The 27873-nt window shown below is 50.0% G+C and overlaps 2 protein-coding genes and 1 pseudogene across 2 annotated transcripts; 2 read left to right on the forward strand and 1 right to left on the reverse strand.

The window, feature by feature from the left end:
• Positions 1-3282: 3282 nt before the first annotated feature.
• LOC120655319 (plastid division protein PDV1-like) lies at positions 3283-5518 on the reverse strand. Its single transcript, XM_039933076.1, has 2 exons — positions 5094-5518; positions 3283-4071 (listed from the first exon to the last, which is right to left on the reverse strand). The coding sequence occupies exons 1-2, from the start codon at positions 5364-5366 to the stop codon at positions 3577-3579; spliced, it is 768 nt and encodes a 255-aa protein (XP_039789010.1). The 5' UTR covers positions 5367-5518; the 3' UTR covers positions 3283-3576.
• An 8374-nt stretch (positions 5519-13892) lies between these two features.
• Positions 13893-14616, forward strand: LOC120653355. Its single transcript, XM_039931113.1, has 2 exons — positions 13893-14507; positions 14578-14616. The coding sequence occupies exons 1-2, from the start codon at positions 13893-13895 to the stop codon at positions 14614-14616; spliced, it is 654 nt and encodes a 217-aa protein (XP_039787047.1).
• A 290-nt stretch (positions 14617-14906) lies between these two features.
• Positions 14907-17108, forward strand: LOC120655320 (annotated as a pseudogene).
• The last annotated feature ends 10765 nt before the right edge of the window (positions 17109-27873 follow it).

Genomic DNA, 27873 nt, shown 5'->3' on the forward strand with positions numbered 1-27873 from the left:
CGGTGAAGTTTCTACACAATCAAAAACAACCAAGGATCCTCCTTAAACTAGACATCACAAAGGCATTCGACTTAGTTTCTTGGGCTTTTCTTTTGGAGGTGCTAAGGAAACTGGGCTTCGGGTCTAGATGGCGAGACTTGGTGTGTGGGCTTTTAGCTTCTTCCTCTACTCAGGTCCTGCTGAATGGCACACCAGGAGATTTTATCCAGCACAAGAGGGGTCTTCGTCAAGGGGATCCTCTTTCTCCGATGCTATTCATTCTAGTGATGGATGTGCTGAATTGGATGGTCACTAGAGCATCTGAAGCTGGGTTATTGCAGCCACTTTCTTCACGGCCGATTCAGCATCGAATCTCTTTGTATGCAGATGATGTGGCTATTTTTCTCCGTCCGGCAGCAGCTGATTTTAATCTAACTCCACAATTGCTTCAGCTGTTTGGAGATGCATCCGGATTGAAAACTAATGTGCAGAAGAGTAATGTGCTGCCAATACAGTGTGCTGAAGAGGACTTGGCCACCATACAGAACCTGCTGCCCTGTGAAGTGCAAAATTTCCCGTGCAAATATTTAGGACTCCCACTTACTATCAAGAAGTTGACTAAGGAGCAGATTCAACCAATAACTGACCGAATAGCAGACCAACTGCCAGGGTGGAAGGCAGACCTCATGACCTGGGCAGGGAGAGTGGTACGGGTTCAATTTGTCCTGACAGCAAAAATAGTTTATGTGGCTATGGCAATGGAACTTCTGACCTGGGCAATAAAAGCCATCGATAAGATCAGAAGAGGGTTTCTTTGGCGGGGAAGGAAAGAAGCACAAGGTGGCCATTGTTTAATTGCCTGGCCAAAAGTCTGCAGACATCTGGAGCTCGGTGGGTTGGGTATCTCAGATCTGAAAAGACTAAATTGTGCTTTGAGAGCACGTTGGCCATGGCTTAGGAAAACGGAACCAAACAAACCTTGGGCAAATCTGCCTATCCAAGTTGGCAAAGAGGTGGATTGTCTCATATCCATGGCTGTCATTACTGAAGTGGGAGATGGGACAAATACTTTGTTCTGGAAGGACAAGTGGTTAGATGGCCATAGCATACGAGAGCTTGCACCCCGGGTGTTTGATTTAGTTTCCAAAAGAAGGGCTAACAAGCGGACGGTGCGTGAGGCTCTGACCAATGAAAAATGGTTAGAAGATATCCAGGGTGCAATTTCGGTGGAAGGATTAGTGGAATTCCTCGAGGTTTGGGACCTCCTCAGTATGGTTGAACTGCAAGTTGGGACTCCTGATAAACACATTTGGAGGTTATCCAACTCAGGAGAATATTCTGCAAAATCAGCATATGAGGTCCTATTTCAGGGTGCTGTTTACTTCAAACCTGCAGAGAGAATCTGGAAGTCTCATGCTCCTCCTAAATGTCGATTTTTCATGTGGCTGGTTGCTCATAATCGCTGTTGGACAGCCGACAGACTAGCTCGACGAGGCCTCCCTCATCCAGCCAGATGTTTGCTCTGCGATCAAGAGGAAGAAAATATCCAACATTTGCTTGTCGGGTGTGTGTTCTCGAGACAATTCTGGTTCTCCCTCTTTCAGCGGTTTGGCCTCATCTCGCTTGCCCCTCAGCCCCAGGACATTAACTTTGATGATTGGTGGGAAAAGGCGGAAGCTTCAGTCGTGGGGGATCTAAGGAAGGGTCTGAACTCTCCAGTCATCCTTGGTGCCTGGTGCCTTTGGAGACACCGAAACAATTGTGTTTTTAATGGGTCCAGCCCAAGTGTCGCTGCTGCCATTTCTTTGGCCTATGAGGAAGCGCACTTGTGGAGCTTTGCAGGAGCTAGGGGCCTTACCTTGCTTGATATCCAGGGTGAGGTCTAGATGTTTGGGTCGGTCGTAGTGTCTTTCTTTAGCAGGTGATTAGTAGCGAAGGGCTAAGGGGGTGTGTTGGGTGTGTTTGGGTCTATGTGTGACTCATTTTTCTTCTTCTATCAATACAATGATACGCAGCTCTCCTGCGTGTTCGAGAAAAAAATAATGGCTGGAACTTTAGGAACAGAATTTTGGCTTAGTCCTCATTGGTGTGAGATCTTGGTGGTCTTTGCGTATGTGGTGCTTCTGTCTTATTGTTGTATCGTGCTTCCTGGTGGGCGGTGGCCATTTAGTGTCCTGGTGATGCAGTCCCAGTGATGTGCCTTTATTTCAGAAATTGTAATCCTTTAGTTACTTTGGTGTTGGCATCTAGAGATGCTTGGACAGCTTAAGTGCTGGTAGTGGTCTGTAAACTTTTGTATATATTTGTTATGAGTATAAATAAGGGTTATTCTATTGCATTGTGGTGCTCAATATTTTTGTATAATTATATACTTTTTTAATGTTTTGAATATTTTGTCTATTTTTACCACAATTGAGATCTCGTTGTTTGTTTTCACCATATAAAGTTTCTCAAAAATGCCTGTTGCAACAAAATTTTATATAATTATTCTTTTTTCAGACACGTGAGATGTCGCACGTGCACCCTACAAGTAAATAGGAAATGATTGATACTATGATTAGTCTAAGGTGATCAATGTGCAGACACCTCATTTTGTGTTAAGCTCGGGACAATAATTAGGGGCATAAGCAACCACGTATGGTAACAGTACTTTTCTTGTTTGAGCAACTCACCTAAACACATCAATGATGAATGCATCTAGAATAAATCCACTGTGAGTGAACCGCACATACGTGTATTAACAGAAAAAGTCACGCCTACTTTTCCCTCTTTTAAAAAAAGACAGACCACTGTACCATTACTATGTAACAATAACTTCACACAGACCCACAAATTGCATTATAGATCATCAGGATGTATGTATTCACCTTTCCAGCGTGGTAATGTACATAATGAACAGAACACACAAATGGCACAAAGCGCAACCAGTTAGAGCAGCCTGGATCTGGAGGGCAATGGTCAAAAGTAACAAAGCTGGATACTAGTACATCTGGAAAACAGAAGGGTAGTTGCGAACATATAAACAAAGCAGCTTCGGCATCAAATATGACCAGAAAAGCAATCAACAAAGCAAAGTAGCAAACCAGAGAAAGAAGCACCATCAAGCGCAAGGAAGCAAAAAGCAAATAACGTCATCAGAATTCAAATTAAAGCATATGCACACCCGCACAAGCACCATATGTACTCGATCTATAGCCACACGGACATGAAACTTATCACACAAGCAAAGAACCATTAACACACCTCTCAATAGCACCCAGGCAGCAGTTGGAATCAAATATGAAATCAAAACTGGCAAGCAAGTGGAGGGAGGATGGTGTGGAAAGCTATCGCTTTCAGAACACGACCATTCAAGTTTCCTTGAACAAGGACACAGTTTACAAACAATCCATCTCTAAGCACAAAGCCATATACAATTTGGGAGGTACAATTCATAGTACCCTTCCAATCCATCCAAAAAGAATTGGACAGTCAGTTTCCTGGTTGCCTGGAACAGGGTCCAGCATAGTAAAGAATGATCAATGCCCTAACAAAACCAACAAAATTGATATTTGGTCAAAACTTTCTGTACAACAAACAGTGTGATCTAATAATTCCTCATCCTCTGGCTAGGTAAACCTCCAAATGTTTCCCTTTCCCATTCTGTTGTGAGCTCCCAGATTGAAAACTGTACTCAATTCTCTTCCTGTATCCCATGGCTGGAGTTTTACTTCCAAATGCAATTTGATGCAGCTGCAAGAAAGCAAGCATACTTACTGCAAACACCGCAGCATTACCCAGAGCACCACCGATCTTGTCCAGCCGAAATGAATTCTTGGCCAAAGACAAACTACACGATAGCATGCTTGACATGATCCTTGAACTACTGCCCCTGTTGTCCTCTGCATCATCCTCTGTCTGGGTCGCACAGACGTCTTCTGGTGAGATAAATCGACTCTTGTCACTCACTTCACCCACAAATGCCAAGGCCTCATCGATGACTCTGTACCTCTTCCCCTGATGTTCCGCTAATTGCATAGCAAGGACTAGACGGCTTTGCTCGAGTCTAGCAATTGCAGCATCTCGCTCAGCCCGCTGTTGCGACTGAACAGTCTGTAGAGGAACAACACACAGGTTATAAGCTGATCTTAAGTTAGGATGGAAATAACCGAGTTAACCAAATGCCCAGGAAGTCCAAGTGATCAATTTAATAGCAAATTTCAGAATGCAGCTTGAGTTCAGCTTTATGCCACAATCTATATAACATAATGATGCTAAAAATTCATTGGGCTGAAATAACCAGCAAACTTGGGACTAATTCCATTTCCATGCGTTAGAATTACAAAGCGAAATCAAGTATATCCTTATGAGAGAAGACGATCTGCATCTCTGCGTACCACACCAACAAAGATGTATCCATGCAATCGCCTTTGAAGAAGAGACAGATGGCTATAGAATAGGATACTAATATTTGTAGCGCAATTGGAATCCAGAACACGAGACACCAGGACTGGGAGGGCAAGCAAAGCCCATGTGAAATGGCAGGACGCCCGTATAATATCCACATGGCTCACATGACCACCAAATCTGCACTCAATGCGCAAGAGACGGGGCACTTTTGAGGCAAAATCAGCGGAGCACAATTTTTCCAAATAGTCATAGAGAAGTAAATGCCTCGCCATGGCAAATCCGAAACAGCCCTGCTAATGCCCCACGGGCATAAACACGTTCAGCCGCAGTTCAGTTACTACTTTCTACCGTGTGAAAATCATGGCGCGGGATGAAAACAAGCATAAAACAAGAGTGGTCCTTGTGGATTTCACGGCGCGAACACCAGCCAAGCCCCCTGGAGGCCGCATACCGAGTACAGGCGGGCAGGGCAGTGCAGGAAATCAGGATTAAGCAGTTCCCCATGCCAGAATCTGCCCAACCACGGGGGAAACGCGAACTGGAGCTCCTATCATGATCAGCAGCAGTAGTCCCCCATGGATCGCAACTGCAGCACAGAAGTGGCGGTCGTGGTCCACACCTGAACTAACTCGCGCCAGTAATCAAGGCGAAGCGAAACCCTAGAGGAGGCTGGGGAGCGGTCGGGGTCGGGGGGAGACAGAGGGGCGGGAGGGGCGCAGGCTCACGTGCAGGAACTGGAGGTGGTCCTCGAGGTCCTCGAGCGCGGAGCGGATGGCGTGCAGGCTCCTGGCCTCGGCCACGGCCTCCTCCGCGGCCGCCCCGGCGCCCTTGACGAAGACGCACCCGCGAGGGCGTGGCCCTCCGGCGGGCGGCGCGGTCGGGGGCGGGGGCAGCAGGAGGTGGGCGCGCGAGGACGCGAGGATGGCGTCGCTGAGGCGGTCGTGGAGGTCCCAGATCCGCTCGAGGACCGCCTCCGGCTCCGCCGCGTCCCACCTCATCGCCGGCGCGGATGGGATGGATTGGGGGGAGTTGGAAGGGAAGTGGAGGGGGAGTGGAGGAAGAGGGAGGGGAGGCAGAGGAGTATCTGACGGCTGGCGGCACGGCCGATGCGGGTGGTTGGGTGGGGACGAGCCAGAGCTTTTCGGCTTTTGTTGGTTGCCGGCTCCCCCGGCCCGCGGCGCGCGTCTGTTGGACTGGGAGAGAAGGCCGGCGATGGGCGGGGAAGCGCCTGGAACTGGAGGCGTTTCGTTTCCAACCGGGTCTCCCCGCGGGGAAGTATCCGATGCCGCTTAATTATTCGGACGCCACGTTCATCCAGATATACAACACATGTTTAAATCTATACCATGTATTTGCATCCCAAGTCCCCAAACTTATAGCGACGTTTCGCTTAGGTCTACAAACTCTTAAATCATCTAATTGAGTACCTAAAGTCGTTTAAGTAGTTCATCATAAGTATCAAACGCGCCACGCGTGCATCCGAAGCCGACGTGGCATGCCACGTGGCACCACGGTGGCGAACATTTAAAAAAATACATAAATTTTTTTTATCTTCTCACATTTACTCCTCTCTCCCTCTCTTCCCCTCCCTCTCCAATCTCTCACCAGCTCATCCGTCGGAGCTGGCCGCTGCCACGCCGCTCTTTGTACCCCACGCGCCGCCCGTCCCTGCTCTTCCCCACACCAGTGGCTAACGAGCTTTTCTCCACCCTCCTCTATACTTGCACCACCACTCCCAGCCGGCAGCCGCGAGCCGTGCATAGCTCACCCGCCAGAGGTGGCCGCCGCCGCGCCGCTCTCTTTCCCCCACGCAGTGGTTGTCCCTTCTCCTCCCCACACCAACGGTTGAGGAGGCGCTCCTCCCCATCCCTTGGCGCGGCGCAGGGTGCGGCGGCAGCGCGCGGCCGTGCGAGCCGGTGCGTGGAGGTGGAGCAGGAGCAGGGCGGCGCGGCGAGGCTTGCACGTGCGCACAGGCCTGCAAGCGCTGCGTTGCACGCTGTGGCCGGGGCGTAGTGGCGACGGCTAGCAGGCAGCGCTGCAGCGTGCTCGGTGAGGAGGCCTGTGCGCCGCCGCTCCTGCCGCCACCATCCTCGCCGCGGGTAAGGCAGCCATGTTGGCGCCTTGGCGGCCCACCGGCAAGGCTACGCGGCGGTGACTGCGGGCGAGGTTCGGTGATGGCCCCGAAGGCAAGGCTCGCCGGCCGGCGCGGCGGCGGACCCGTGGGAAACTAGCGCCAGCCTGTGCGGCAGTGGCGGCCCTGCGACCGTTGCTTCCACTGCGCCGCTAGCGCCTTATTCTCCTTTCCCTCTCATTGCCTCTCTTCTTCCTCCAGTCGGGCCAACCAAAAAGCAGAGTCGAGCCGACCACCTTCGATCCGCCGCCCAAATCCATAGCTCTCCCTCCACCACTTTCAAATCACCTCCTCCCCCACCTCCCTCACCCTCTGCACGACACCCCGAACACCACCCCATTACCACCATGACTTGAAGGACCGGGGGTTGACGGTCCCCGACCTGCCATTGCCGCGCTCGTTCATGGCGCCGCCGCCGCTCGCTGCAGGCTGCCCCCGCGCAGCCCTACACCGCCGCAGCCAAGCGCATCGGCTCAGCCCGACCGCACTGGTCGCCCCGCCCCGCGCACCGGCTGGCCTCGCCACCAGCGGGAGCTGCACACCAGTTGAGCAGCTGCCGTGGCCATGGCGTGGCTTTGAGCAACCCTCGTCCACGCGACCGCATGGGAGCTCGGCGGCCCCGCATGCACCAGAGCTCGCGTGGCGCAGCACGACCACTTTGCGGTGCCCAGGGCCGCCATTCCAAGGGAGAGAGAGAGATTGGTGAGGGAGAGAGAGAAAGGAGCATAATGAGGAAGATACGACTATATCAGGGTTTTTTTGTAAATGTTCGTCACCGTGGCATCATGTGGCATGCCACGTCGGCTTTCGATGCATGCGTGGCGTATTTGGAACCTGGGATGAATCACTTAAAGGACTTTAGGGACCCAATTAGACAATTTAAGAGTTTGGGGACCTAAGCAGAACGTTGCTACAAGTTTGGGGACCTGGGGTGCAATTTACTCTTGTAACTTTATATTCTTATCTTTCTGATGGATTTGGCCGGACTAAGAGCAACTCCAACGGCCTCTGTAAAAGCATATGCATCGGTAAATTTGAGGAAATAACAAAGAAGCGGTGATCCAACAGACTCTCTATCGATGTTGCCCAGCTATCCCACTCGCCAGTCCATCCCGCTCGCTCGGCAAGAGTAGCTAGGCGCTCCGCCTCGCCATCTCGTGGGTCCCGCCTCTCTCCCTCCCTCACGTGCCACTCCTCGCTCGCTCTCCCTCCCACCACGACAAGCTCGAGGACGACGGTTGTCTGCGCGAGCGGCGGAGCTCGCGCCGGTGGGGCCTGCCACTAGGACTGGCGAAGCTCAAACCCGCGGGCTGCGGCAGTAGAGCTCACGCCCTCCGGCGGCGGAGCTCGGACTCGCGGGCTACGACAGCGGAGCTCGGACCTGCTGCCATGGCTCGTGCTCCCGGACGGCACCTTCATCAGCTTCACCGGCTCTACCGTACTGCGCTTCCCTGACGCCGCATGGTACCACGGCTCCTGCGCGATGACCGGCTGCTCTTCGACGGGTACCTGCTCGTGAACCCGTTCACTAGGGGGCACCGCGCGAATCTCAGCCCTATCCTCCGTCCACTTCGTCGTCCAGAGCTGCGGCGTAGCGCTCGTGTGGCGTGGCATCAGACATTGCATTCTGCAATGGCAAGATGTACGCCGTCGAGGACACCGGCGACCTCTTCGCCATGCCCACCGGCGAGGATAGATGCACCAGCGAGGCGGTGGTGGCCTGGGCCAGGTGCGATGTCAAGGCCCCCTGCATCGTGCCGGTGAGACTAGGGCGAAGCTATGTTATGATTAGGGGGTGCTAATGCACCCCGTAAAAAATGGAAAAACAGTGATCATGCTCAAATTTTCACCATATTTGCACCCCCCATGACTCAGTTTTATGCACCAACGAGGCAAGCGCACCCCCCCTCCAATTTGCTCTAGCTTCGCCACTGTGCGAGACGATGCAAGGCACCTGCGCCACCGGAGACGCATTACCTGTTGGTGTTCGGCGGCTGGCTTCTGTGGTCCATAGAGCGGCCATGGCCAACAGCACGACCAAGTTTGCCATCTTCAGGGCCGACCTCAGCTCATTGCGGTGGTCTGAGGTGAGGAGCGTCGGTGATGACACCGCACATGAGAGGGAGGGAACAGGAGGGAGGTGATTTGGAGAGTCACTTTGGAGATACTGTTGGTTTCCCTACCCTATTATGAAGAGGAATTTGTTTACAAAGTTAAATGAAGAGCCAAATAGAGAGTTAAAAATGGCTATTCTCTTGGAGATGCCCTAACTCAGCTTCTCCGCTAGTAATCGCCTCCCAGGGCAAAACCACTGAGTCGGAGCAAGGCCGGGGCGATGGGCAAGAGCGCCTATGGGTGCGGTGGTGGCGTGGCGAGCTCGAAGAGGAAGGAGGAGGGTTGACGATGGAGATCAGGTGGATGCGCATCAAATTTGTCGCTTCTGGTGAGCTACTCTTTAATTCCTTGTGGCTACAGATTTCCCTCGTCCTCATTGACTGATCTGAGACGTCATGCCTCCGTTTCACCACTTTTTGCAGGCCCTCCTCGGCGATGAGCTCCACCCATCATCGTCGATGTCCTTGGAACGTCCTCGTCGCCAAGTCTCCCCACCGGAGACCCTCGTGGTGAGCATCGCTGCAGCCCCTTGCGCGCCCCTACCGTTCCCCCACTCCTCATCACCAACGAGGCCACGACCGGCTCTACGCGTCGCGCCGTGCACGGGGCTAGGCACACCCCTATGTTGCAGCCGTAGGGCGCCGAGCTAAGATGTTGCAAAGATTCTTTTTGATGTCGTAAGAGATGATTTGTGTTGCTACAACGGAGTATTAGTTTTTATTCGATGCTTTCAATTTATCTTTTATGATGTTGCAACATACTCCCACAGCCTACATCGGCCCAATGCAACGCAACATCCAGCAGGAGGCCTGGCCGGCTGGCCCATTATTTCCTCACATCACAGGCACCGCAAATATGAATTTTTGTGAAATCTATATTTGTGGTAGCAATTTTACCAAGCTCAATATGTAAAAATCCAAATTTCTTGACCAAGATGGTGGGGTGGGTGGCTTAGCCTCAAGAGCCCCGTGCCCGTTAAGGATGGATCCGAATGGCTGAATATCCGAATTATCCGTATTCGTATCCACTTAAAATGTAAATATGGATATTCGTATTCGTATCCGATTTTAATATGGATGTCATTTGGATGCATCCGAATACGACTTTGAGAACTTTTCTCTATCCGATTCCATATTCGTATTCGAGGAATATCCGATCACATCCGTATCCATCTGTATCCGCAAAGAAAAAGTGACTAGTGAGACAATATTAAACTTATCCTTATACCTAATTACTTAATGATGTACACTATTTAAATTATTTAGAAAGCTAGATAACTAATAATATATTTTTTAAAATTAGTAATGATATAAAAATTAACTTCAACTATTTAATATATTTATTTCATTATTAAAATTATTTTATACGAGTCAAATTAATTAATTATTTAATGATCAAATTTTTTTATATATCTTAATTATTAAGTATTTATTTATTTTACCTTTAAAATTAGTATTATATGTTTAATATAAAAGCTATACATAGATAATTATATTCTTTTTTATTAGCTATCTTCTAATCCTTTACTCCCTACTTCTATAATGATTTTGATCTATTATAAAATTGTTGACAAAACAAACTGATACTCGTGATAGCTCTATGTTTCAAATCGAGAAGGTATCTGAATTCGAACTATCCATTTTGTATTCGTATCCGATGAGATCCGCATTCGTATTCGTATCTGGATTAAAATGTGGTAAAATGTGACATTCAGATCCGATTTCAATCGTATTCGATCCGAATCCATCCTTAGTGCCCGTGGGAGACCAAGAGGAACTCCTACGAGACAGCGTGTTGCGGGCTCTGGCCGATGTCGAAGGTGAGGCTCAGCATGGGGAAGATGATGCAGGTCTCCTCCCTCCATGGGGTACCTCTCGACCTTCGGCTGGTGCTTCACCTTCGACCTCGATGGAGGTGTGGAAGCGGGAGGGGGAGGAGGGCCGCGGTGGACGCAGACTCCGTCGTGGACTCACTAATCTTGGCCATTCCGACGCCGCTCTGAGAGGGGGGCTATTAGACTACCCGCACCGGCATCCTCTACCAATTCCTTCAGTACGCACATAGCGTAAAAATGCCTGCAGTGGTATACGGAAAACCGTCCCCAAGCGTTGCGGAACAGCTCTGACACGCCAAATCAAGCGGTCAGAGCGGACGTCCGCTACCGACGTGGGGCCCGCCATCCCCAACCACCCGACGGAGCACCCGTCTTCTTCCTGCTCGAGCCCACAAGCGCCACTCTCGCCGCTGCGAGTCGGCCGCACCTGCTCCGTCGCCGTCCACCCACGCCGCTGTCCGCCGCCCACAACTCGCCGGAGCAGGGAGCAAGGGAGGGGGCGGCGCGGCTCCACCACCGCTCCACCTGCGCCGCGCCGGCCGTCGGGGAGGGGGAGCCGGGTGTTGACGCTCACTAACGATCATTTCCAGGTGTCAACTTGATCAGAAAATCATGAGAGTTTGCATTTCTTACACGCATCCTTATCTAATAAAGTCCCTAAACCACACTTTACCTTTTTGAATATGCAAGTTGTGTTTTCAAGCTAATATGCAGGTTACAAGCACACTTTGGCCCGACATAAAATCCCAGAAATTATCAGAGTACCGATTCAGGCTCAGATGGACCAAAAGTGATGCAAGAACCCAATTCAAACAAGTCAAGACAGGCCAACCCCAGCGTGGATCAGACAAAGAGGCCCAAGACAGCCCACCAGAAGAAGTTGGGGGCGGTTGGTGGCCCGGGCAGGCCGACCGACCTACCTGATCAGCCGCCCTGGCCCGTGGGCCCCACCGCCTCAACCAGGGCACGTGGCGCTTCCCCATTGGTCCCCTACGTCGGTTGTGCTAGCTTCACCTCGTGGCTCCCTGCTATAAATACAAGAGGGGGTGGAGAATAGGACACACACACCACTCACCTCTTCTTTCTTGTATTCCTTGCATAGTCTTTAGGATTAGTGGAGTTTAGGAGAAGTCTAGGAGTCATCGAGTCACCAGTGTTGCTCGAGAGTCTGGTATGGGTTCATCTCTAGCTCTCTCTTGTAATATTCGGTTGTTTGTAATAGAATTAGACTATGGTTACCGATATCTGCTTGAAGTATATTCTGAGTTATCGAGTATATGCTTCTTGTCATGGTTGCGTTATCATTCTATGCTTGCATTGTATGATCGCCCTGTGCTGGAGATGGTTAGTCTTTTATTCTTAGAACTCTATCAACTGCTCCAGTATTCATATGATTGCTCTAGTGTGATGTCTGTCCATCCGGAGGGTGGGGGCTCCACGCGGGACACTAGAGTATCCCTTACTAGTGTAGACATGGTGTCTAGATTAGCTAAGTGTTGCTGGATGTCAACTATACCCACGATTCGTAGAGGTAGCCGGCAGGTGGTGACAGCCCTGTCCGAGCCTTTTAGTAATCCTCCACGTTCGGTATGGGGGGTAGGAGGTACGTAAAGTCGCCGGGGTGTACGGGCTCCTCCCGTCGCTTCGATAGCGATCTCCCTGTTGTGTAGTTTAATCTCTGATGAGCTAACCAATGAGAAAGTGTAGATATAGCTAGCCTAGCACAGCTGACTCGAGCTCTGACTTTTACCTTGCTCCCGGCCTAAAGCATCTTTTATCTTTCTTTTATTTTTCTTTTATTTATTTATCCAAGAGGGTAGTTTGTGTGTGTCACACCACCTCCTACCATGTTATTATCTTACCCCTGATTATGCATGAGAATATCCAATCTAGATAGAGTTCACCCACTAATCTATATATTCTCTCACTCACCGCCTTCCCTGCGGAAATATAAATGACACCCGGTATACTCCCGGGTAAAATGCTACAGCGGTATTCCGTGCGCTTGAGGATTCATCCATGGTTCATGAAATACTGCCACCTCAAATTGGCGTCTGTGGGCGTCATCGCTGGTGACTTTAGTAGGCGCCAACAAGAATTTTTGGCGCCGTTGCCGGGGAAGGCACAGAGTGAAATATATAGATAAAAGTTGTGAACAGAATCGAAATTTGTATTTGCCTGCTAAACAGGCTAACTTGGCTTTGTTTTCTTGTCTTTGTTGATATGAAAACAGGGTAGTGTATGACCGGTTTCGATCTGCCACAAAACTTTCATTCCGATCCAGAGTCACTTTTGAGGAGGACACGAGCTCGTCTCGTATCACCTCGGAGATCACTCTCAGCAGTCGATCCAGTCATCAAATCATCGTCAGCTCCTAGAGCTATAGCCCAGAAGACACTCCGTGATTACTCTGCTCCGTCTGCTAATCAAGTCCCTACCGGGCCCGAGGTTAACACCGGAGGAGAAAATTTCGAGATCAAGACGGGTCTCATTACGATGGTGCAGGCCAGCACAATCTGTGGCAAGGCCAATGAGGATGCCAGCGCTCATCTCCAGCAGTTCCTGGAGCTCTGCAGTACTTTTATTATCAAGGGTGTATCGCAAGATGCTATCCGGCTCCGTCTATTTCCGTTCTCTCTCTTAGGGAGAGCGAAGCAATGGTTTTATGCTAACAAGACTGCTGTGGATACTTGGGACAAATGTGCCAAGGCGTTCCTCTCGAAGTTCTTCCCGACGGGCAAAACCAATGCTCTTCGTGGTCGGATTTTGAACTTCCAGCAGGCGTCAAATGAGTCAATTCTGGAGGCTTGGGAGAGGCTTCAGGAGTGCATTCTAGCGTGTCCGCACCATGGAATGGATAATTGGCTCATTCTACAGAACTTCTACAACGGGTTGATATAGTCATCCCGTGATCATGTGGATGCCGCTGCGGGTGGAGCTTTCTTCTCGCTAACTATTGAAAGAGCTACATCATTGATCGAGAAGATGGTTTCCAACCAAGGTTGGAGCGATGATCGCCTCCAACCGCGCCAGCGAGGTATGCACTCCGTTAAGGAGGCTGACATGCTCGCTATGAAGATTGATCTCCTCCTCAAGAAATTTGAGGATTATTCCCAAGATAAGGCTCAATTGCAAACACTTCAAGGCTTGGAGACTCGCATGACGTGCGAGGTCTGCGGGAATGTTGGACATTCAGGCGATAATTGCCCAGAAACCCAAGAAGAAGCTCTATTCCTCAATGGCAGCAATAGGTTTCGTCCACAAGGAGGTCAGGGGTGGAATCAACCACGCCCATACTACCAAGGAGGTAATGGGAATTCGAATTCTTTCGGTCCTAACCAGCCTATCTTGAGAGATATTGTCTACGGCCAAGCGAAGATCAATGAGTCCCTTCAGAAGAAGTTGGCCGTTATAGACAAATCTATGGAGAATATCCATGCCAAGATGGATGGATTCTCCACTGCCATCAAAAACCAGTTGAGTTTCAACAAGATGATTGAGATTCAACTAGCTCAAGTGGCTACTACCATGCCCCCTGATTTGGAGAACGTTAAGGCGATAACCACACGAGGAGGTAAAACTACTCAAGACCCGCCTTATCCTAACCATGTTAACAGGAAGAAGGCAAGCCCAGTGGCAGAAGAACCACATCGGGAGGAGGAACCCGAGAAGGTTCATGAAGGGAAGACGGCTCCGCATGAATTCTATGACATTCAAGTATTGCCGTTCCCTATGAGGGCAAAGAAGTCAAGTACAGATGAGCAGTTCAACCGCTTTGTTGAGATAATAGAACAAGTGAACATCAATGTACCCTTGATGGATGCGATGAAGGTTCCAACCTATGCTCGCTATATCAAGGACATAATCAACAACAAGCGACCGCTGCCAACTACCGAAGTAATCAAGCTCACTGAGGCATGCAGTGCAGCTATACTTCAACAATTGCCCGAGAAGAAAAAGGATCCAGGATTCCCCACTATCAGATGTTCAATAGGGACACAGAACTTCGACAAAGCTTTATGTGATTTGGGGGCCAGTGTTAGCGTGATGCCGAAGGCGGTATTTGACCAATTCAGCTATACAGAGTTGACACCAACACCCATGCAATTGCAATTGGCTGACTCTTCAGTTCGGCACCCAGAAGGAATCGCTGAGGATGTCCCAGTGAGAGTTCGGGATTGTTTCGTCCCAGTCGACTTTGTGGTACTTGATATGGATAATCAGAAAGAGACTACTCTCATTCTAGGACGGCCTAGTCGCGCTGAAATCGCACATCATGTACTCGGTCTTGGTCCTAATAAGTCTGAACCCTTTCGACTCTAACGTGTGTCTCCACAGCTCTAACTTCCTATTAACCATTGCCCTACTCTCGTCAACCAGCACCACATCATCATCAAAGAGCATACACCAAGGGATCTTCGTTGCAAAGAGAAAAGAAAAGGTCAAATAATTATGTTTTCCTGATTTATGCAGAATGGCTTCAAGTGCAGGAAATATCATGTTTCGACGTCTCAAGACACTAACTATGAGCCCAGCACTGGCATCTGGAGCGACCAGTCAGCATCACCAGCTTCAGCAGCGTGCACCAGTGAGTGGCACAGCCAAAGGAAAGGCTAAGCTCAAAGCTGGCCAGCCTTTGAAGCGTTCCACCATTGGAGCAAAGAAAGGGACACCTTCCACTGGTGGGGGTGGAGGTGGAGGTGGCCGTGGACGTCGTGAGGCCATGGAGCGCATTACCCAGATTTCAGAGTCTTGTCTCAACGCATCTGCGCCCCTGCGGCACTTACCTCCCAAGGAGCGTCTTCGTGAGGCTAAACGTGAGGAGCTTGGACTTGTATCCAAGGAGAGGCAACGCGAGCTTGATATAGCCAAGGCCAAAGCTAAAGCCAAATCCAAAGGTACTGGTGCAGATGATGGGGACCGTGTGCTGATGGGTCCACCGGGCCTTGACTATATCAGTATATCAGTCTTGGACTGGTTGATGATGATGCAATCCCCAAGTATGAGCTCACAGTCGAGGATGGACGCCGACTTGCCAAAGAATACAGTCGTGTGCTAATGCGGCGGCACCGTGCAAGACAAACAGCAGAGTCAATGCTTTTGATGCTCAAAAAGGAGGCCATTGCTGCACTCCCTGAGAAGCTGCAAGCTGCTGCTATGGTACCTGACATGACACCTTTCCCTGCAAACCGTTACATGGCGACACTCACACCACCAATTGAAGGCTATATTGAAAAGGTGCGGGATGCTGCCAAGAAGCACTCTGTGAAAGAGAAACTTCGCTGAGAAATCCTAGGGACGGAACTGTCTCTACATAAAGTGAGGAGAATTTAGGCATTTCTTCTTCATCGATTTCGTCTGTATCTGGGTCAAATGTTGTTTTCATTCGTAGAAAGAAACCCGTGACAATCAGTTTTTCGTGATAAATTATCATACTTCCTGTTTCAAGTACTTGGTGTTCAGGATTTATTTCTGAAGCCGTTTGTGTTATTAGGAACATCTTCATATCAACTGATTTGTTTTGTTAAGAGAAGAAAATTTTGCTCCCTCTTTGTGATCCTCGGCGGCGATAGTATTGTAGCAACTAGCAAGATAAGCTGGAAAGTGCCTTGTCCGGTCTTTCCCCCCTCAGTCATACTTGCTGTTGTTGATTACTTTGCATTTTCAGGACTTGAATATGTTATGTGATTTGCATCCAAATTTTAGGCTAGTGCTTACTGCTATTGATGTGCTATAGAATTGAAGATAAATCAAATATTATGTTTTATTCAAGTAATTAAATTGAGTTTAGCATCTAAGTGCATATCAACATAGTTCAATAATAGAAAATGCACTATATTCGGTAGTAGTATCAGATATTCAGAATATAGGCTGACGGTTTTGGACAGTGAAATAAGAGTATGAGTTGGTACTCTTATTCTTTGTGAGACAGATGAATTACGAAAGTTTTAACTACGTTATAGTGCTGAAGACAAAAAAAAGTGATATGAGCTAGTAAGCTTGAATAAGATATCTGACACACACTTCATTCCAAGAAAAACTTTGTTTCTGTTTTCTGGTAATCTCTACCTTGCATTCATTAAATCTCCTGCACTTACATGTCCAGCATCACTGTCCTTAAACCTGCTGCTCTCAACTTTGTAAACTGTAAATGGTCTTGTACTCTTGTGCAGTTTGCATCTTTTGCCACTATTGAATAGCGGTCCAATTCATGTAATTCGTTTCTTTTGCATTTTGCACTAGCTAATTCTCACTATGTGATTCTCCTCGTGATCTAACCCCATTCTTTTTTTTTTCACTTAACTTTGTAGGTGAATGAATATTCAGCCTAATATATAAGAACAGCTTTGACAAACTGTCTCTTTGGACAAGCTACAATTGTCAAATTTGGTGATCTAGTCATAACTCATAAATCCTTTTGCCATTTCTTTTGATGTAATGCTACAGGAAAGGAGCTTTTGAAATTTTTGCTAGACTGCCACCATTTCCATACGGATTTAGGATGTTTGTTGTTGACAGCTGACTTGTGTAATAAAGGCGTAGCTGTGAATCATTCAGACTGAAGAATCTCTTGCTCCTCACTAAACGGTTCATGAGATTGTTATGCTTGAATTGGCATTTAGACTTGGGTTACATGCTTTTGGCTGCTTGATTGCTCAAACTCCTGGGTTATGAATTATGATGCAGTGTTGGTATGGAAGGTATGTATGAATCTGTGTGCTTCAGTCATGACTCATGATTATGCTTTTATACCTTGTGATTTTACTTTCGTTGCACCTTTCCTTGAGGGGATGCTGTATTCTGTACCTCAGTTCGCTAAAAGTTTCTTTGCGACAGCCGACATCAGTTGTGAGCAGCCCCGATTCAGATTTCTGACTATTTGGTCGCTGCAGCTTTGTTCTAGCATGGCCTTTGATGCATGTTACAATATGGATGTCCTTTTATTGTTTTTTTGGTCAAATAAAATAACACAAAACACGCAGTCTTCAAAGATAACCATATGCTGGGCCATTTGTGCATAAGGTTGAGGGCTTCAGGCCCATAGCTCCTTCACTAGCCGCAGCTCCAACAACAACAACATAGCCGCAGCTCCAAAGCAAGAAAATTCACTTGAGCAGTTGAGCTCCGCTTCCGTCCGAGGACTTGGCTGGTGAGCTCTCGTCGTGGACTTGTCCCATTTCAGATCGGGCGGCGGTATCTTTGCACAGCTGCAATTGTCAAGTTTGGTGATAGTCAGCAATCCCAATTTGGAACAGCAGCATGGATATAGTCAGAATTCATTTTCCCATTGCTCTAAAAAGGAATTCATTTTCCCATTTCTTTTGATCCGATGCTACCTTGTGATTCTTGGGATTGTTATGCTCGAATTGCCAATGTCAGAAATCATTTTCCTATGTCAAGGAATCCCAATATGGTTTTGATTGTCCTCACAAATGGTTCTTGGGATTGCTGTGCTCGAAGTGCCAGGCCACCTTGGTCTCATGTTGGCTGCTACTGCTAGATGGCCCAAACTCGGGGGACACTGGACGGCGCCCGTTCGCTAGGACCCGGTTGCAGCGAACAGGTACTTCTCTTATTGTTCTTTTTCTTCCTCCTTCCTTCTTCCTCCCGTCGCCCCCGCCGTCGACCACCTCATCCGGCTCCGGCGGCCTCCGCCGCCACCCTCCCTAACCGAGCACGCCACCGTCGCGCCGTCTCCTCCCGCCGCCCTCGCCGCCGGCCACAGCAAACCGGTTGTCCGGCCCCGCCCGGCCGACGGTGCTCCCGCGTTGCCGCGCCCTCCGCCGGACAACCCACCTCCACCGCCGGACCGCCGCCACCCCCGGCCCCCTCCTCTATGGCCGGTTGCCATGGGAGCCGCCCCCCTCCACCCCAAGGCAACCCAGAAACCTAAATGCCGCCGTCTCCCGTCTCCCGCCACCCACCCCGGCCGCCGGCGACCTCGCCGGCGGCCGCTCCGCCCCACCTCCCACTCTCCCAGACCGCCCCCTTCCCCTCCCCCAAACCCTAGATTTCTTATACGGCAGTGGCGGCAGCGACGGGCCGTGCGCTGCTATCACGCGCGCCGTATAAGAAATCTGCCCAAACTCTCCTGGGGTTATCAACTTATCATGCAGTATTGGCATGCCTTTTATGCCTTCTGTGATTTTACTTGCATTGCACTTTTCCATGCCTCAGTTTTCCCTAAGAGCTCCTGTGTTATATGGATTGTGAGCAGCACTGATTAGTAGTTACATGGCCTTTGCTACATGTTGCTACAGTGGTACTGACTGTCTGATGACAAGGATGTCCTTTTGTACGATCTCCTGCGTGTAAAATCAAATCTAAAATGAGGCTCTTCTAATCTTCACAATTTTGTTGGAAAAATAAATGAAACTCAGAACAGGCCATCATATTCAAAATTACATCTGCTGGGCTGGTCTATAGGTTAAGGCCCGAACTTGCTTGATGAGCTAGCCCTGGCCGCAGTGCAGTTTTTTTTTTGAGTAAATTGCATCCACCATACAACAATTTGTCAGGTGGGTGCAAATTGTTCCAACAACTTGTAAAATGCTCAATTTAGTGCAATAATTTAACATGTGGGTGCGGATCTGTCCAATAACTTGTAAAATGCCCAACTTAATGCAATAACTTGGCAAATAGGTGCATTCACAATCCAAACATTACACGTCAATGTAACTAACGCAAAGTCTCAATAAAGAGTATATTCATGTTAGGACAAATTGCGTGGCAATGTATTTGGTCAGGATAAAAACCCTCAATGTTTAGAAATTAATGTTGTCGGTACCTCTAGACTAGGGTACCCCATCTTGCTGTGATAAGACTCGCATAGTTATCCGTAACTACGCCCTAAGGGGCTGAGGAGCCGGACCCCTAGGGTCCGGCTCCATCTCACCAGACCAACGGCTCCGGACCCGCTTCCCGAGCAGGGACGGGTCCGGTGTCACCATGTATCCTAGAGGTGTTGCTGTGTCTAGGCAAGAGCCTCGTAGTTATCCTTGACTACGCGCTGACGGCCTGAGCAGCCAGGCCCTCGCGGTCCGAGGCCTTTCTCACCTGGTCAGCGGCCCCGGACCCGTCCCTTGCTAGGGAAGAGTCCGGTGACGCCACATGTCCGGGAGAAGGGAGCGCTCAGCCAAAACAGCCAGGGGCCCGGACCCCCCATGGGGTCTCGGACCCCCATATACTATCCAGACCCCTTAGCGGGGAAGGAACAGACACCCCGCCTGGGGGGGGTCCGGAGCCACTACGTATCCGCAGGCGCAGGCACGCGCGCGGCTGCGAGGCTTCCTCGGGAAGACTCGCCCACCTACCGCATTCAATGCGGGAGGCGTTAAGTGCGCTCTGTCACAGCAGAGCCCGAGGTGACTTTTGCCAGGCTGTACTGTTGATCGCGCGTTACCAAGGAACACAGTGCAGCCGCTGGCGCCACCCACGCCACGCGCGTCAGTATGCAACGCCAGTTAGACACGACATCTCGGCGACGGAGTATCATAACGCCTACGCAGTAGACCCAACAGTCTACGCCGCAACCTACACCGCCTCAACGGGCACTTCGCCGATGGGACAGGTGAAGACCCCCCTCGGTCAGAGAGTCTACAGGGCGATGAAGTGTATCTGGCAAAAGATTCTCCATCACTATAGCACGACAATGTCTTTTTCGTGGTATTCTATACATCCTTGTTGGGCCCACCTGTCGGGGTCCAATCCCTGTGTACGCGTCCTCCTTGCGCTATAAAAGGGGACGCCCGCTAGAGAAGGACTCAAGTCTAAAAAGGGACTTAGAGGCAGAGGATAGACTCATCCACGGACACAAGAGCAATAGAACTATCTGTGGACGTAGGGTATTACGCTCCGGCGGCCCGAACCACTCTAAATTCCCGTGTGTTCTTGTGTTCTTGCTTCGTAAGAAGATATGTCGAATCGCTTGCACTTCCCCGAGTATCCACCCTCTGGGATTAGGCGGCTGCACTACGCCACCCGGCTGTGGCCCTCCTCCTTGAGCCACGACATCTGGCGCTGTCCGTGGGGACGCGCAAGCGTTGGCCAGATCTTCGCTCACCTCCTGGCTTCTGAGGTTGAGCTCATCCTCTGCAACGACGACGAGAAGATGAAGAGTGGCATGACGTCACCTACGCCACATGTCCTGACACCGAGGCAGCAGTGTCCTCGGTGCGGTGGCGCACGGCAGCGGCGCCTGCTGTGCGTCGCCACTACGACACCTCAGAGCCGGCACGGTCGCGCACAGGGGCGACGCCTGCTGCGCGTCACCCTGCGACACCTTAGCGTCGGATCAAGGTTTTCTCTCAAGCAACCACCGGGGGTCCCCTGCGGCGGCACGGCGTCGGCTCAAGGTTTCCTCTCAAAATGGAGCCTGGAGCCGACGGCTGTGGCTCGGGAAGGATGTCTATCGCCTTCTCCCTCGCCTGGCTCAAGCCTCCCTTGGAGCTGCTGCAGACAGGCATCGACCTCCACCGCAAGGCGCGGGGGCCCCGTGCTAGCACCAAGGTGGAGCCGGCGAACGACCGCCCTTCTCCACGCTCTGTGCTCGTCCAAACGAGCACCCGTCCTTCTGCTGCTCCAGGGTGACAAGCTGGCTTCAGCTCACTATGAGCGGCCATCGGGCTGGCTTCCGACGGCAGCTGGCAACGGCAGGGCCACTCCCATTCAAAGCCAAAGAAGTTGTTCTCATGCTATCTGAGTATGAAACAGCTCTTGTGCTGAGGAGGGCCCTGCAAGCTCCCGAGGTGATGTTGGATGATGCTGTATAAGCACGTCCAGGGCGCCTTCGCCCCCAACGACTGAGAGGAACCTCCAAGGTGGCAGTTCCACTCCGTCCAGGAACGTGCATGCCTTACGGGGCGACGGCTGTAGGTTACCACTAGATAGGATTGAGTGTGTTTCTCCTTTGTAATGATGTGGTGCCTACGCGTGGTCCAGAGCGGTAAAGGTCCGCCCTTGTAAACCCGACCTCTGGCTTCATCGCACAAACAGGCGACACCAGCAAGTGGTCCAAAGCGGTAGAGGTCCGCCCTCGTAATCCCGACCTCTGATGTACACCACGAATCAAGTAATGAAGGAGATTTGCTTTCTCAGTCCTATCTTTACATTAACTTAATAGCACTTGTTCGTTCAGCTTGCATGTTTCCTTTTCCCGAACGGAGTTTTTTCTTTTGTTACTAACGATCCAAATCGAGTTGCTTGCTTGTGGTCAGGTTGAGACACCACTTCTAGCTGAAAGGTGGTCCGAACTCCTAGGAACCTACTCCGGGGAAGTGGTGTTTGTATCCTGGGGTGGAGGAGTTCTGCGTGGCTGCTTAGCTTGGTAATGTACCATAAGCCTATGCACTCCACTGCCCTGTTACGAGTACCCTAGTATCTGAGGCTGCCGTGACTAGGGGTCCGAACTCCTTTCTAGTATAAGGCATGTTTTCCTATGCCCCACCGCAAGATCTGGTAACATATCTCAGTGGATCGATGGTAACAGCTCAAGTCCACTCCGGTGGCCCGCTCCGGCGGAGACCGCTCGCCACGGTCGCCCAAGTCCACTCCGGTGGCCCGCTCCGGCAGAGACCGCTCGCCACGGTCGCCCAAGTCCACTCTGGTGGCCCGCTCCGGCGGAGACCGCACGCCACGGTCGCTCAAGTCCACTCCGGTGGCCCGCTCCGGCAGAGACCGCTCGCCACGTTCGCCCAAGTCCACTCCGGTGGCCCGCTCCGGCGGAGACCGCTCGCCACAGTCGCTCAAGTCCACTCCTGTGGCCCGCTCGGGTGGAGACCGCTCGCCACGGTCGCCCAAGTCCACTCCGGTGGCCCGCTCCGGCCGAGACCGCTCGCCACGGTCGCCCAAGTCCACTCCGGTGGCACGTTCCGGCAGAGACCGCTCGCCACGGTCACCCAAGTCCACTCCTGTGGCCCGTTCCGGTGGAGACCGCTCGCCGCCGTCGCTCAAGTCCACTCCGGTGGCCCGCTCCGGCGGAGACCGCTCGCCACGGTCGCTCAAGTCCACTCTAGTGGCCCGCTCCGGTGTAGACCGCTCGCCACGGTCACCTGGAGCCGGGTCCGGGAAAGTGGTGCTTGCTCCCTGGGCGGTTCGAGGTCCGTGCAGCCGCTTAGCTTGGTTCCGTACCCTAAGCCTGCACCTTCGCCGCCCTATGGAGAGCGCTCTAGTACCTGAACCTGGCAACATGTGCTACGGCCTTTAGGGGGTCCGGAGCACCCGCTCGCGACATGAGCACGCCAACACAGCCAAGTTGCGCCAGAACACATCACGATAATAGCCCCACCTGCGGGTTCATACCTCTCCCGAGGTGAGCCCGGGGGCCACTGTCGGTACCTCTAGACTAGAGTACCCCCTCTTGCTGTGATAAGACTCGCATAGTTATCCGTAACTACGCCCTAAGGGGCTGACCAGCCAAACCCCTGGGGTCCGGCTCCATCTCACGAGACCAACGGTCCCGGACCCGCTTCCCGAGCGGGGACGGGTCCGGTGTCACCACGTATCCTAGAGGTGTTGCTGTGTCTAGGCAAGAGCCTCGTAGTTATCCTTGACTACGCGCTGACGGCCTGAGCAGCCAGGCCCTCGCGGTCCGAATCATTTCTCACCTGGTCAGCGGCCCCGGACCCGTCCCTTGCTAGGGAAGAGTCCGGTGACGCCACGTGCCCCGGAGAAGGGAGCGCTCAGCCAAAACAGACGGGGTCCCGGACCCCCATATACTATCTGGACCCCTCAGCGGGGAAGGAAAAGACACCCCGCCTGGGGGGGTCCGGAGTCGCCACGTATCCGCAAGCGCAGGCACGCGCGCGGCTGCGAGGCTTCCTCGGGAAGACTCGCCCACCTACTGCATTTAATGCGGGAGGCGTTAAGTGCGCTCTGCCACAGCAGAGCCCGAGGTGACTTTTGCCAGGCTGTACTGTTGATCGCGCATTACCAAGGCACACAATGCAGCCGCTGGCGCCACCCACGCCACGCGTGTCAGTCTGGAACACTAGTTAGACACGACAGCTCGGCGACGGAGTATCATAACGCCTACGTAGTAGACCCAACAGTCTACGCCGCAACCTACACCGCCTCAACGGGCACTTCGCCGATGGGACAGGTGAAGACCCCCCTCGGTCACAGAGTCTACAGGGTGATGAAGCGTATCTGGCAAAAGATTCTCTATCACTATAGCACGACAATGTCTTTTTCGTGGTATACTATACATCCTTGTTGGGCCCACCTGTCGGGGTCTAATCCCTGTGTACGCGTCCTCCTTGCGCTATAAAAGGGGACGCCCGCTAGAGAAGGACTCAAGTCTAAAAAGGGACTTAGAAGCAGAGGATAGGCTCATCCACGGACACAAGAGCAATAGAACTATCTGTGGACGTAGGGTATTACGCTCCGGCGGCCCGAACCACTCTAAATTCCCGTGTGTTCTTGTGTTCTTGCTTCGTAAGAAGATCTGTCGAATCGCTTGCACTTCCCCGAGTATCCACCCTCTGGGATTAGGCGGGTGCACTACGCCACCCGGCTGTGGCCCTCCTCCTTGAGCCACGACAAATGTTATGTCTTTACATTAATTATTTTTGTATAGTGATTTAATTTTAATTAAAACTATTTAATTTGATATTCAATATTGAAAAATTCACCATCACTGTTATGTTTGATTATATGCATTGTTAAACTAAAAAAGCCAATGCGTTGATACAAACTATTGATACCTTTTAGGAGCTTGATACATATATTTTTAAAGCCTCATATATTCGTTAGAAAGAAAAAATGAGCTAAATAAACTGAAACAAACATGAGCATTGTTGAATACATGAGCAGAGGCAAAAGAAATCTAAGTTTTTAGGCAAAAGAAATCTAAGTTTTTAGGGTCTCTCTTATCGACTTTAATGTTTGAGTGATGCTAATGGTGTAATTCTAAAATTTATTTACATTTGAACTAATAAAAAATTGTACATAGTTGAAAAGAAACAACCAGATTACCATCAATAATTTTCATTTATAAAATTTAATAATTATTAACGTTCATCTATTTTGCCTAATATGTTTTTGTTGTAGTGGTGGTTAAATAATATATTATTTTTAATAAAACCATAATTAATTTATTCTAAGAATAAAATTATTGGTGTCCATTGCGACACAAAAATCTACGGTCAAATAATACGTTTGGATGTGAATATACTCTTTATTGTGACTTACCATTAGTAAATATATTGTCGTGTAATGTTTGGACTGTGAATGCACCAATTTACCAAGTTATTACACTAAATTAAGCATTTTCTAAGTTGTTGGATCAATTTGCACCCAGCTATCAAGTTATTGTCCTAAATTAAGCACTTTACAAGTTGTTGGACCAATTTACACCCACCTGTTAAGTTGTTATATGATGGGTGCAGTTTATTTTTTTTTTCTTTTGAAAAGTAGCCGCCGCCGCCACCAGCCTAGCGGGGCATCACGGCGGCGCGAGGGTAACCTAACTGCCGGAGGACGTGGTCGACCCAGATTCCGGCTCCACCGCGCTTTGCTGGTGAGCTTTGTTTATGGACTTCTCCCCCGCTGCTCGTGCTCCTCTTTTTTTTCCCGCTCGCCTTACCTGCGTGGAAGGGGATCAACCAATGCCAACTATCCGGTGCTGTTGTTGCAGATCCTGCTATCCGGCGCCTCGCCGGCACGGCGATGGCGGCCCGGAACCTGCTCTCGCAGGGCGGCGTCCTGCCCCTGCCGGCCGACGCGCTGTACGAGATCCTGCTGCGCGTCCCGGCCAGGGACCTCTGTCGCCTCCGCGCCGTCTGCCGCCCGTGGCGCTGCCTCCTCTCCGACCCGCACTTCATCGCCGCCCACGCAGCCCGCCACCCCGAACCGCCCCTCATCCTCGCCGGCTATAACACGGCGCTTCGAGACGACGGAATCATCTGCGACATCATGGACCTCACCGGGCGCGTCATCAAGCGAATCCGCGCGACCGGGGTCGACACAGGGGGGACGAGTGCGTGATATCCATACAAGCCGGCTTCATCTGCACTTCGAAAGGGACCGAGCGGAGCCTCCGATTGCTCGACCTGGCCACGGGAGCTGTACGTGTCTTGCCTGATCCTGAATGATTGGCAGAAGAACCTGTGGCACACGAGCCGGACACTACTTGTTCATCTGCTGAGACTGCGTTGGGGCAAGTTCCCTCGACAGGGGAGTACAAGGTGCTTCGTGTGCTTGAACATTTCAATGACCATGATGGGCAGCTGTACGAGGTCTGCACCGTGAATAGGGGCAGCAATGCTTGGTGGAGGGGAAAGAAGCCTGTACCAAGAACTGTTCGTTTGGGCCTTTGGTTAACTGTGGTCGTCAACGGGATTGTATACTTCTTCTATGATGAGCAAGATAGAGCACAAGATCCTGCACTGGACGGCATAGCTTCCTTTGACCTTGGGATTGAAGAGTGGAGGGCAAGTCTGCGAGGACCCCTAAGCAGCATTGTGAATGCTGCTGTTTGGCACAATTTTGCTTATGAGCTCACAATGGCTGCCTTGAATGGCTGCTTAGTTGTGGTCCATCAACGTACGGTGTCCTCTATGAACCTATGGTTTTTGATGGACTTTGAAAGGGGCTTATGGGTCAAGCAACACAACATAATAGTTCCACCCATTGTCTGGCATGCTTTACCTGCACATCCTTTGTTGGTGTTAAATGATGGAAGAATAGTAATTATTCACATAGGATCGATAATAAGAGTTTACAATCCAACGAACAACACTTCTACGGCAGAGATGGGGTATTGTTGTGCAGTTGGTTTGTACCCAGGAAGCCCATTGGGCCTTGCAAATGGGGCCAGTTAATGAGGTTAGTATTGCATTTGTTCATGTTTAATATATGATGTATGTGTATCTAAGGGATAACTTTTGTTATTTCTAGGTAGCACAGTTGTTTCCAATCATTTGCTGATAGTAAGGAGAGGCCATAGTAATGCATGCCTTTGGTTTTATTTTTTTTTTAAAAATGGAATCTTTCCCCTTTTGTGTCGACTTCACTACTCAAACTGGCACTACTAGAAAACGGGCCTTGGGCACCGGCTGAGAAGGGCCAAAGGAAACCGGTGCCCCGCAACCGCGACCAATGGCCTCGACTTAAGACACCGGGTTTTTCAACCGGTGCCTTAGGCTTCCATTGGTACCGGTTGGAAATACCAGCCGGTACCAAAGAGGCTGCCACGCTGACGTAAGGTGGCAGCCACTTTGGTACCGGTTGGTATTTCCAACCGGTACCAATGACATTTTCCCTTTTTTTTTCCCAAATCCAGTTTTGTTTGTTATATTTATTACTATTCATTCTTTTATAATTGCTAAACGCACTCAAGCTCTACAGTACTCTACGTTCATTAGTCGTTCGTGTTCGTTTTCAGAGAATATTTGAAACTGACTAAAAGTGAAATGTGAGCATATAATTAAGCTAATTAGATGAACTAATATATTTACAAATTTACAAACATCAAGGCATAATGTTTAAAAATATTTACAAATGTACAAGTCATGTTAGCCGTCCAATTACTAGTCCCCTCAGGAGGTCGATGGAAGTCCTCTATAGATGTGACCGTCGTGGTAGAACTCGCCTCTAGGATCCAAGATCTCATTCAAAATGAATCCGGCGAGCTGCTCGCACACGGCGTTGATCCGATCAGTAGAGTAATATTTATCCCACATTTGAGACATCTATCATTTAGGAAAAAAGCATTAATATTATGTGCGTTAGTACAATTATGAAAATATACTAGTGAACGGTTTGGGCGTACTCTCGTTTCTTCATCAGTAGCCTTCCCGCATGGAGTCATGATGTGCAAGTAGTTGCATACGTAGTACCCGCACCAATCAGTTCCTTGTTGTTGTCTCACACATTTAAGGAGAAACAAATAAATTACTCAATTTAGAATAATTTGGGATTATATACTTAACTAGACAAATCTTTATGAATGAACATACCGGATAATCCATGTTAACGTTCAGTTCGGGCCTCCATTGACCACGTCCTTTGTTATTTTTCACAAATTTTTTCCAAACCCTGCGCTCAAAGTTAAGTTTGATATTCAGGAATTATTATTAACAGAAAAAGGATTTGATTGTGCAAACTGAACTTACCTGTTCAAGGGGTCTATGATATGTTGGATTGCGGACTTTGGATTTCTCATTGAGTCAAAGACTATAAAATTGCCGGTCTCTACGGAAAGTATGAGTAAAATCCAATGATAACTGCAGATATAGATATGATATATACATAAATGTATTAGACAACTTAGTATTTATTTAGTAATATAACAGAGGTTTGAGTCGATCAAGGCTTACCCAAAATTGTATGGTATGAATATATAGGATTTGTAACTTTGCCTAGTCAACGAATCGTACAAGTTTTGGCACGTTTCCTTGTAACTTTCGTTGATCAATTTCTGGTT

This window comes from Panicum virgatum, chromosome 1N (genome assembly GCF_016808335.1).
Source record: "Panicum virgatum strain AP13 chromosome 1N, P.virgatum_v5, whole genome shotgun sequence".
Classification (NCBI taxonomy): domain Eukaryota; kingdom Viridiplantae; phylum Streptophyta; class Magnoliopsida; order Poales; family Poaceae; genus Panicum; species Panicum virgatum.